We start from the raw sequence: 12,579 nt of genomic DNA on the forward strand, positions 1-12,579 counted from the left end.
ACAAGGTCAGCTTCAGCAACTTAATGAGACCTTGTCTAAAAACAAAATTTTATAAGGACTGGAGATGTAGCTCAGTGATAAAGCACTTTGCCTAGCATGTTTGAAGCCCAAGGCCCAGAACATCAGCAACAGGAAGAAAAAAACAAGATAAGACATGCATGCATTCATGATAAGAACCTGGGGAAGACTTTGACAGTATATTATTTCCCATATGCTATGGTAAAAGTCAATCTTAATTATATAAGGCAAAATGTAAGATTAGCTTTAGGGGCCCTGCTTTGGAAAAAAAATGAGGATTTTTATTTTTCTAGGAATATTTGGAAGGAAATATTTTAATTTCTCCAAATGCATTACATAAGTATTCCTGGTAAATTCCAACTCAAATATTTACTGAGCTTGTGCTAAATATATCCCCAAGTGTTTAAGAATTTAAATTTTTTCAAAATAGATGAACTTCAAGAAAATTTTATAAGTCTTCCTAACTTAACTGTACATACAAACCCTCCAATGAATGATTTTATCATAGAAATATATCTCATTAAGAAGCGGATTTCATAATACTGCACAGATTGCTACATGCGTCAGAACATTACTATTAACTCATTAAAATGCAAACTCTACAGACATAAGATAACCATTATTTACATTAGAATTTATATTAATATAATCTCACGTGAGATTGGACATTACCCATTCTGAATTATCAATAAAGACTTTGTACTACTACTACTTCAGCTAGACCAAATTTTATGGATGCAAACTCATTTTCTTCTAATTTATTGGTTTGAGAAATTAGAATGTTACATCCATCATTACCTGCCAAAGTACATAAATGATCAAGAACCATGACAACTCACATATTATAAGAGGCTACCAATTCCTGATAATCCAGAAGTCACTACCATGGATCCAGCATTTGTAACATCACTCAGTGTTACTGGCAGCCTAACATTTTTAGGACACTGCATACTCAACCATCCTCAATTTCTTTTTTAAAATAATAGTTTGTTTTTAACTTCTTCAAAATAATTCCATTTGGATGTTTCCAGTGTTGAAATTCCAAAATAACCACAATACTTTGTTGGTGTTTCCTAATTTCTAATAAGGTTCTCTAGCATTAAGACAAAGGAAGTTTTCTTTTAACATGCCAACATCAACCTTATCATTTACTATTTATAAATTCCATCAATTAATGATACCAGAATTATTTTTCTCATATATTCAGAACTATTTTCATGTCCATAACAAAGTTTTATAGATCACATAATCCTTTCAAGATTCTTTACTATGAAAAGTTAAAAGTAATTTTCATATATTATTGTCTCTCGATATACCAAATCAAATTTCATATCACATATGCCCTAGAAAAATAGCTTCATATTAAAAAAAAACCCTCTAGGTTTATTCTATTGTCTTTTTCATACAAATGCATATAACAAACAATAAGGGATCAAACATTTTACACTTGATCTTTGCTATGGGCAAGAACATCTTTCCCCTACGCCCATCCTAACTATTAACTGCATTCTAAAACACACAATTGTAAGGTCCTAGAAGTGAACTCTGCTCTTAATTTTCTCAAAGATTAAAGACTTTTCTTGCTTGGAAAATCAAAAACATGTTTAGTAAGTACTCATTGTTAGGAAATTGTTTTTGAAAAATAAATTGAGATTTTAGGAAAAAGATTTGTAACAACAAGGGGAAATATTTCAGTACAATCTAACATGGAGCCTCAACTTAAAACCAAAAGCAAAAAATAATAGCAAGAAATTTTACTGGAAATAATGAACAGTTAATTTTAGCTTCTTGGGATAGACACACATTGCATATAGAAGCTTATGAGAATATGTATTTGGTTTTTGTCACATTTCAGATTAGAAAGCTTTTATCCTTCTAAGTGTTTAGTATGATATTGGGGATGCTAATCATCATCAACTGAGTTCCTACCATGTGCCAGGTAGCTACTTTGTTGGAGGTTAACATATATTTCTAATTCTTACAAAAATTTTCAAGAATTGGTATTATTGACAGCACTTCCTGAGTGAGAAACTTGAAACTCAAAGAGGCTGATTTTCAATACTATATAAGCTGGTGCACAGCCAATTCTAATAGAGAAGTTCCTTCCATATCATCACACTGCTTGCCCTAGGGGGAAAAACATATTAAAACAAAAACTCCTTGTATTTACAATTTCAATTTTTTAAATTCAAAGAAAATTTCACAAAAATAATTATAGGCTGTTATAATAATAAATTAGGTTATATATCACTTAATCACCATAATATTGAAAGATAGGTCCTTTAAGTTCATTTTCTTAACAGGGAAACAGACTAAGACTATGACTTTCAAGATCTCATGGGTGGAGTGGGAATTCATAAATCAAGCAGATTTTTCTGAATCTTAAAGGCACAATTCTTAGAGATTTCAAAACAAAAGAAAAACATAATAGTCAACTAATTACAAAACTGCCAGGGGAAAGTTATCACTGACTAATTAACTAACAGTAATAGTACCTGTTAACAGTAATAATATCCCTCTATTAACTATTAAATGTAAAATTAAAAATGCCATTAATTGACACATGTATTAGAGTTTAGGCCTTAACAAATGATATAAAATCTTGTCAGCCAAATCTTGTCATATTCTTACTTCTCTTCCAAAAGAACAAGGAAGGAATCCAAATTAAGATAATGTAACCAATAGTATTTTGACATTGTTACAAAAAAAGACTAAATGCAACACAATGACAAAATGAAATGCTCCCAGGAATTGAAAGAATTCATACTGCACTCTATTGACACAACCCCACAAAGTGATTCAGAGGTCTATGTTTATGCCTTTAAGAAAAATTTATTAAACATATAAATTACTAGTAAATTCTGTATAACCATTCCAAATCAATTATGAACCTTTGAACTATTTCATAAATGTGAGAAAAATTAAACATTTTAACCTTTATAGGTCTTATGTTCTTCACCTATGAGAAACGTGAAGTAAACATCTAACATCACTTTCATTCTAATGCCTTTTACAACAAATTATATAACTATATAAATTATATAATCCCTTTGAAGATATCCATGACAAACAGGCTAAAAAATTATTTTAGCTATTTCTGACCACAAAATCATAAAAACCAGCCATGTGGCACAACCCTGTAATCCCGGCCAACTCAGTAGGCTGAAGAAGAGATATCTCAAATTCAAGACAGCCTGAGGACACTTAACAGACACCCTATCTCAAAATTAAAAAATAAAAAAGACTGGGTGTAGCCCAATGGTAAAGTGCCCTTGGGTTCAATCCCTAGTAGCTAATAATAATAATATCCACACATAGAAAGTCCACGTTGTGTCAGTAGATAGAAAAGTTCAATGGTAGCCACCCAGGGTGTGGTGGTACACGCCCATGATCCCTATGACTCAGGAGGCTAACATGGGAGAGAGAATGTTGAGTTTGAGGCCAGCCTCAGCAACTTAGTGGGATGCTTAGCAACTGAGTGAGACCTTGTCTCAAGATAATAAGTAAAAAGGACTGGGGCTATACCTCAGTAGTAAAGTGTTCCAGGTTCAATCCCCATCAACCCCACTCTGCAAAAAAAAGTTCAATGCTTCAAAAGCATATATTGATATTTGCTAAGCTTCACACTTAGGATTTGGGGTTTTCAGTTATCTATAAAAAGTTTGGGGGGAAGGAAGAAAGAATAAAACAAACGCAAAACCAAAAAAACAAATAAAAAAAATTTTGACATTTTGTTTATAGTCTGTAAAGTGTTATGTAAATTAGACAGGTTAATAAAAGTAACAAGTTATTTATATAAGGAAATTACTTTTTTAAAAATGGAAAATAAACAGGCCAGTATTTGTGATCATTCATCCACTAAGAAAAAATAAAAAATTTATACTAGGCACAGTGGCACATGCCTGTAATCCCAGCAGCTTGGAAGGCTGAGGCAGGAGGATCGAGGATCCTGAGTTCAAAGCCAGCCTCAGTGAAAGCAAGGCTCTAAGCAATTTGGTGAGACCCTATCTCTAAATAAAATACAAAATAGGATTGGGGATGTGGCTTGGTGGCCTAGTGTCCCTGACCTGTCCCTGAGGTCAATCTCTGGTACCCAAGGAAAAAAGAAAAAGTTAATTTTAATTAGAATATGAATTTTAGTGAAGGTTATTATGGTCAAAAACAATTTTAAAGAAACATTTCAAAAAAAAATTATATAATCTCTTTTGAAGATAGCCATGACATAAAGAGGACTAAAAATTCTTTTAGGCCATGGTGCCACACTCCTGTAATCCCAGTGGCTCAGAAGACTGAGGCAGGAAGTTCTAGAGTTCAAAGCCAGCCTCAGCAAAAGCAAGGTGTTAAGCAACTCAGTGAGATCCTATCTCTATATAGAAGAGACTGGGGGTGTGGCTCAGTGGTTGAGTGCCCCTGAGTTCAATCCCTGGTATCAACCCACCCACCCCACTACCACCTCCACCCCGCCAAAAAATTCTTTTAACTAATTCTAACCTCAAATGACCTTATATACATTAATTATACTCAACTAAGTGGAATTCTTCCATTCAAATTAAGTTTACTTCTGGTCTTTTAATTTTCAGTTGTATATAACTTAAGGCATAAAATACTGACATTCTCTTACGTGAAGGGAAAATAAAATTATTTTTACAGAGAAGTAGAACCTATTATTTTTGCCTTTCGTACCTAAGACTTGTTTTGGACAATCTCTATTAAGAATGCAATGAGGCCCTTAGGATACTGTTTTTCATTTTCTTCTAAAAGAGCCCAATCAATGTTTTAATTTCTTAGACTCTAAGTATCAAGATTATGAAGAAATGTTGTACCAAGTGTTTTGAAAGAAAATAAAACATGGGTCTTGAAATATTTTTTAAATTATCACCATTAAAATTAATGGTCAACAGAAAATAAATCTTATCTATTTCATGCTGCTTTGAGCTCAGCCAAATCTTATTAAAATAGTCCCTTGATTTACCCAGATGTGCTCCTTAAAAGTTCCTTGCAAATCAAACCTCTGTAAATCTCATCTTAAACACACTAGGGGGAGCTCCCTATATGAAAGAATCTTTTGAAAGAATGTGCTTTTGAAACATTTCTGACTTACCTGCTCAACTATTAACATCCAGTTTTCCTTTAATAAATTTCTTTAAAATACCATCCCTGTATTTTACCTGAAGTTTTCATTTAACCTATTTCTTTAAAAACTCCATCTCATGTTTACCAACTGTCACTGAGACAACTTTGATCAAATTATTTTCATTCACACCTGCCTCCCCTAAGATGAAATACAAAGCCCAGGAAAAATATATATATTTAATATGCAACTAATAGATTTCAAAGCATATAACAGAAGTTTTAAGTCTCACTAGATTTTTATAATTGTAATTTCAAACTTAAAAATGAAGAGAGGCAAACTAATTTACAATGTATTTTGTCTACTGAGCACTTCATTTTTTAAGTGCATTTAAATATATACCCTACTTAAACCTCTCATTAATTCTATAAGAAAAAGAGCATAATGGCTTCATTATTGCCAATTTAGGAATAAGAAGCGGAGGCTGACTTCCCAATGTTACATAGTAATTCAAAGTTAAGGTCAAAATTAGAATACCAATTCTCATATTCCTAGTCATTTCTACATAACAAAGATGGGGAGAAAATACTGGATTTGCCGTAAAGTTCCCTCTGAGTGTATAGATATGGGTGGGAGTGAATAAGGGTATCTACACACACACACTTTTTTTTCTTTTCTTTTCTTTTTTTTTTTTTTAAGGTACTGGGAATTGAACCCATGGATTCATGTATGTTAAGCAAGCACTATCACCAAGGTACATCCCCAGTTCCTCCACCAAGTTATTAAAAATACTTTAAGGAGACTTAAAAGTTCAAGGACAAAACCAACCAATGGGGAAAGAGGATTCATTTCAAAAAACATTGCTGGGGAAATTAAGAGATCCACATGCAAAAGAAAAGGTGAATCCTTTCCTTGCATCATAAAATCAGCTTGAAACAGATTAAAGACTTAAACATACAGTCTAACAGTTAAAACATAGGAGAAGGGCTGGAGTTGTGGCTCAGTGGTAGAGCAGTTGCCTAGCATGGTAGGCCCTGGGTTTGATTCTCAGCACCACATATAAATAAATGAATAAAATAAAAGGTCCATCAACATCTAAAAAAAAATTTTAAAAAAAAACATAGGAGAAAAGTTTCAATGATACTGCATTTTGCAATGATTTTGTGGTTACACCACCAAAAGTACAGGAAACAAAAGTGAAAGTAGACAAACTGGAATACATAAAAATGAAAAACTTTTGTGCAGTAAGGGACACAATCAACAGAGTGAAAATGCAATCCACAGAATGTGAGAAAATGTGTTTAAATTATCTGACAAGGGGTTAACAGCCAAAGAACTCTTACAAATCAAAAAAAATAAAATAAACCCCTTTGGAATAGGGGGAAAAAATGATACTTCTCCAAAGACAGTATATAAATGGCAGTTTGAAAAGATATTCAACATAATTTACAGAAATTCAAATAAAAACCATAACACCTCACACTCGATAGCATGGCTAATATTAAAAAAAAGAGTGAATGAATACAAATGTTTTCAAGGATGTAGAGGAAGTAACCTTTATATACTGTTGATGGGAATGTAAAATGGATCAATTACCATGGAAAAGAATATGGTATGGTACTTCCTCAAAAAAATAAAAATGAAATTACCACATGATCCAATAATTCCACTTCACAGTATGCCTCCAACAGAACTGAAAGCAGGATCTTGAAAAGATATTTGCACAACCATGTTCATTATACCATTATTCATAATAGCCAAGAGGTGGAAGCAATCCAAATGATCAACAAATGAATACACAGCAAAGTGCAGTATATACATAAAATGGAATGTAATTCTGCCTTAAAAAGAAAATCCTGACACATGCTACAACATGGATGAATCTTAAGGACATTACGCTAAATGAAATAAGACAGTCACGATATCCATGGAAAAGTGGTTCCAGATCTAACCCCCATACCTCTCCCCCCACTTCCAAGATAACAAAATGATGCAAGGATGCTCAAGTCCCTTACATAAAATGGCATATTTGCATATAACCTACATTCTACCATATACTTTAAGTCATGTGTAGACTACTCAGAATACCTAACAATGTAAATGCTATGTAACTAGTTCATGTGATATTTGTTTTGGGTACAATGACAAAGAAAAGAAAATTCAGTTTTCTACTGAAGCAATTTTCATTAAATTATAGAGGCAAATATTTTTTGATCTGCAGTTGATTGAATTCACAGATATGGAACTCTTGGACAGGGAGGGCCAACTGTACTGCATGATTTCACTTATTTTGAGGTATCTAAAGTAGTCAACCTCATAAAAAACATGAAGCAGAATAATAATCCACAAGGGCTGGGGAGAAGAAATGGGGAGTTATTGTTTATGGGTATAGTTTTAATTTTGCAAGATGAAAAAGTTTTGGATATCAGTTGCACAACAGTGTGAATACTATTAACACTACGGAAGTACACATTTATAAATGTTTCTTTTCACCACTATTAAATTTTTTTCCTCCATTAAAGATCTTTAAAGATTTACACAATAGGCCAGGCATGGTAATCCTGTAATCCTAGCTATTTCAGAGGCTACGCTGGAGTATCTCAAGTTTATGACCAACCTGGGCAATTTAGTGAGAACCTGTCACAAAATAAACATCTTTATAAGGGGTGAGAAAGTGTAGCTCAGTGGTAGAGCACTTGCCTAGCAAACACAAGGCTCTGGATCCCATCTCCTGCACTGCCTCAAAAAAGAAAAAAAAACGTTCACTAGTGTCATATTCAGCAGCCATATGTTTAGGTACACTAATCTACTTTCATTTTAAAATACTCTATTCTACTTTCATTTTTAAATTTTCTATAGCTTAATAAATATCAAAATGTTGATAACCTAAGGGAAACCCTAATCCCAAATAGGAATCACTACTTTACCAATCAACATTAAAAGGAAAGTCTGGACTTTATATTACCTAAACGGGAAAAAGCATTATACCTCTACCTATATTATCTTCTGATTCACAAAAAGACCTTTATGCTCAAGATAAAATGGATTAAAATTATTCTAAGTAAGAGTCATTCATTTTGACCGTATCCAAAAGCCACCAGCACTTAAAACCCCACCAAAATTAAGTACACACTGGGCATGGTGGCACATATGATAATCCCAGCAATGCTGGAGGCTAGGACAGGAGGATCAAAAGATCAAAATCAGCCTCAGCAACTTAGCAAGACCTTGTCTCAAAATAAAAAAACAAAAAGATCTGGGCATATAGCTTAGTGGTAAAACACACTTGGGTTTAATCACAAATATCCCTTCCTAGGGAAAAAAAAAAAAATATATATATATATATATATTTTTTTTTTTTTTTTAAATATGTTATCTCCTTTTAAGATACCACTCAAGGATTATCTTCACCAAGGGCACACAGTAGGTCAGGTACCATTCCAAACAATCTAATCAGTACTAGTTTATTAGGGAGTAGAGGTGTAGAGTCAAGCCAATGGCAAAAATGATGATTTGTAAGCCAGTGTAAGATTCAGTAATCCTAACTGGAACGTAACTTTAAAAAGAAAAAAAAAGACAATGGTGAAAACATTGATTGAAAAACAGAACAATCTGGAACAGTATGAAAATAAACCCATCTACATATAAAATTTTAATAAGACCTCTAAATTTTTATACATTTCCTAATTTTAGATATTTGGGCTGATTCAGATTTTTAGTGGTTCTCAGAAGTTCAGCATTATTCAAAATTTTTGAACATATGTAGAAAAATATCCAATGTATCTACAATTATAAGAAATTTAAAAATGTGCTACTACAATAGGAGAAATAACTAGAAGCTACATTATTCCATGACTATATAAATATCAGTAAATGGTACTGATCATCAAAATCAAATATTTATAAGGACTTCTATAGGCAGAAAGTTTTTAAATTTTTAGCGGGATATCCTTAGTGCTTGAGGAAAACATTCACCGATAATCACTCTTCTTCAGCCACTTTAAACTTACTGATATCCTACAAATTCTAGGCATCCAAGCTAATACTTAAAAAATTAAGTGTACTAAGTAAACTAATAAATGCAATATAAATTATGCTTTGGTTACAGAAAATGGGGGGAACCATCTGTGTAAACACACAAATATATACACATTAACCCCAATCTAGTTAAGAAAATAATTCAGAAACTTAAATTTTTTAGATACTCTAAAACAGACATGCTCTGCTTTCCAACTAACTCACCTTTTCTCATTTTCCTCAACTAATGAGATTATATAGAATTTGGTCCTCTAAACTTCGCAGATCTTATTTTAGAGCATTAAGTATTAATATAAAAATACCAAGGTTTCAGAATAAAGATATTCCACAGAAAACAGATAAAGAGGAAAACTCATGAAGGATATTTAATATTAAATATTTAAGACATCCAAAATCCCTGATAGTTTATATTCTTTGTATGAATAGAAATTATTAAATATCTAAATCAGAAAAAGATTTATGATGAAAAAAAATCTTCTGGAAGGATATTTTCTTCTAACTGAACACTTAAATGATCACTTCATTTGTATTCAGAAATTGTGGCTCTTAAATTATCTTAAACCTAGTTGCATTTTTATGTGCCAATTCAAGACATAAGCATTAATACTGCTCCATGTATCCTTGCTTATTCATCAAGATAACTGAGAAGCATTATCTCTGCCTATTGTTGAGTTAATAAACCCTGACATGTTAAAACATTTTCATCTTCATGTTCTTCTCTTGGTCAAAGTGATAACAGCACAGCAGGACCACCTTCACCCTTCAAACTTTTTGTTAGATTTATCTATAAGAACTAAAATGTTCTCTGGTGGAAGATGGCAACTGGGAAAAGGAAAATATAGGCTTAAGTTACAAATGTCCTCAGCCCCTCTATGACAAGCAGTTTTTCTATGGAAACACTCTTAGAAATATTTTTAATATGTGGTCGAAGGTCAGTGTATCCAAATGTCTTATAGAATGTGATGCAGAACACTGACACAACCTGACAACCAACGAAATAATGGCGAGTTTCAAATATGACTTTGTACTCAAAAAAGTTTGAATCAGAACCTTAAGAAAAGATCATGTAACACATAACAGTGGAGCATGAGATTTTACAGAAATTCTTTACAACACCTTGCAAAGACTTACAAAATAAAGCAAAACGAGGCGGGGGAGGAGGAGGGAGTAATTGTGAATTGCAAAATGTATTTTAAATGCTATGGGACCAAATTAAACCATTTCTAAAGATGCCTAGGAGCTCAAGAGTTATTCCAAAGTAAAGCATAAAAACTTCTACAAGAGAACCTTCCCTATTTCTTTCTATCTAAGGCAAATAAAAATTGTATTCACAGGACAAATTTCCCTGACATATGTGAATCTCATCAAACTTGTGGATTATGGAACTTGGGAAAGAATGCAATGTATATCCAAACATTACAGTTAATAAATACCGCTTTGTACTATTATGTAAGAACTAAATTCCTTGGATATAATGTTCCTTTATTATATGTACCATTATACATTCATCAGCATCCTGTATTTCAGAATAACATTACAAAAAGTTATAATGGACCACCTCATATTATTCCTTAGTGAATAATTTAAATCTCTTGCCTCATCCTTAAATAGATGGGAGAGGGACTTGGAAGAAAGGGGTTTATATTTTCCAAACATCTTGTTTTCTAAAGATTTATAATTTAAAAACAAACTACGGACCTGCCATTTAACTCAATATTCATCCCCTTATAGTTGTTAATGGTGTATGCTCAAAAGAGATGAAAAATCTTAATGTACTCAGCCAGTTACTGCACTGCAAAGAAAGTCTTACCTTCCAGGCTAGTTACACAATATGGTTAAACTAAATCCAGATTCAAAAAAGAATAATTTTCTCTAACATTTAGAAATGAAGACCACTCATCAATTAATGTCTATAAGCCACTTGAATAGTTGTATACCATGTCTGCAGGTAGACTATGGAGAGTGAGTATGTTGAAGGAAGGTATTTTCCGTTTCATGTCTTTCATCAACTTCCAGGGGACTGAAACCAAATCTATGTCAACTTTATAGCAAAGAATTCAGATTCTAATTCTGAATACAAATGCATATGTTGGGGGGATGAGGGATACAAAACCATACACTGTGTAGGGCGAGTTTCACATTTGAACCATGTACACACTGTATTTCAGTCTGAAATGTTTTATACTGGAGTTTTGTGTTCTAGTTTGGTACTAAAGTGTTTTTCCACCAAAAAAAAAAAAATTATCATCAACTATTTTTCCACCTTAACATTCAACCTACCTGCCCATAGTTGTCTATGCCAGTTACTAATCTATTTAAATTTAATAAATCAAAAGCTGTCCTTAGGGATTGGCCAAGAGTCGTAAGTCCTTCAGCCTGAAGGTTTTTCAGTTCATTCATAAACGTTGCATGGTTTTCTTTCCATCCAGCCTGCAAAGAAAAATTAAGACTTTTTATTCATCTTTTAAACCCATATATACACGGACAACCTTTATAATATGACCTTTACCAAGTAGATGTTTGGTTAACGTCGCTTTTTGGTTGGTATGGCTTCAGTTAACCTGTTAATACTATCTCTCTCCTGAGAAATCTCTCTTCCAAAGGTGGCCAAGAAAAAATCTGCATGCTCTATAGTTCTTGGTGGTTAATGGCCTCAATACTTTATAACTTCACCAAGAAATTTACTACCTAACCTAATACCCAAAATCCGGGAGTGGGAAGGTATTAGTAGAAAGCAGATGACTTCTGAAGTTGGCCCAAGGCTGTCCCATCGGTCGGCAGCCTTAGGAAGACTCTAGAGATGACCAATCCTCGCAGCCCCTCAGAGGACTCCCTTGATAGCCCGGCCCATTCCCCTTTAATGCAAACCCGGGCTCGGCGCGGCCGGGCCCGGCTGTCACTCGGGCTAACTTGAATAAATATCCCCCACAGTTCATTGCTGCCGCTCACGCCGCGGAGGGGAAATGTCGGCCATGTTGATCGCAGCGCCGCCGCCGCCGCCGCCGGGCCGAGCCGGGCCGGGAGGGGATGGCGGTGGCCTGGCGATTCTGTACGGCGCCAGGACGCTCTCGAGCGGGGGAGGGGGTGGGAGCCCGCAGGGGAAGAGACCTCCGCGCCGGGAGCGCAGCGGGTGGGGGAGGGGAGCATAATGAAGGGTGAATGGGGGGGCGGGGAGGGCGAGCGAGGAAGGAACAGGGAAGGGAAGGAAGGGAAGGGGGAGGGGGAGGGCGAGGGCTGTTACCTTGATAGCATAGGGCGGCTCTTCGAAAGTGACCAGCATATACCTGTCTCCTCTGCTGGCAGGGTCCCGGGCACGGAGCTGCGGGACGGGAGGAGGAACGGGGCGGGCAAGAGGGAAGCACAGGCGAGGTTAATAGGCAGAGAAGGGGCGCCCAGTAGCCCCACCACCCCCCATAGTATCGCACACGCAGCGGCCGCCCCTCCACGCCGCC

The 12,579-nt window shown here is 34.7% G+C and overlaps 1 protein-coding gene across 2 annotated transcripts in view; it reads right to left on the reverse strand.

The window, feature by feature from the left end:
• Nucleotides 1-12,579, reverse strand: part of Ints6 (integrator complex subunit 6) — an 86,441-nt gene that overhangs the window by 73,006 nt on the left and 856 nt on the right. For both annotated transcript variants that reach the window (XM_076871959.1, XM_076871958.1), the window contains 2 exons: nucleotides 12,369-12,446; nucleotides 11,408-11,557 (listed from right to left, as the gene is read on the reverse strand). In XM_076871959.1, coding sequence (XP_076728074.1) covers nucleotides 11,408-11,557; nucleotides 12,369-12,446 — 228 coding nt within the window. The remainder of the gene's footprint in view (nucleotides 1-11,407; nucleotides 11,558-12,368; nucleotides 12,447-12,579) is intronic.

Source organism: Callospermophilus lateralis, chromosome 12, assembly GCF_048772815.1.
Source record: "Callospermophilus lateralis isolate mCalLat2 chromosome 12, mCalLat2.hap1, whole genome shotgun sequence".
Classification (NCBI taxonomy): domain Eukaryota; kingdom Metazoa; phylum Chordata; class Mammalia; order Rodentia; family Sciuridae; genus Callospermophilus; species Callospermophilus lateralis.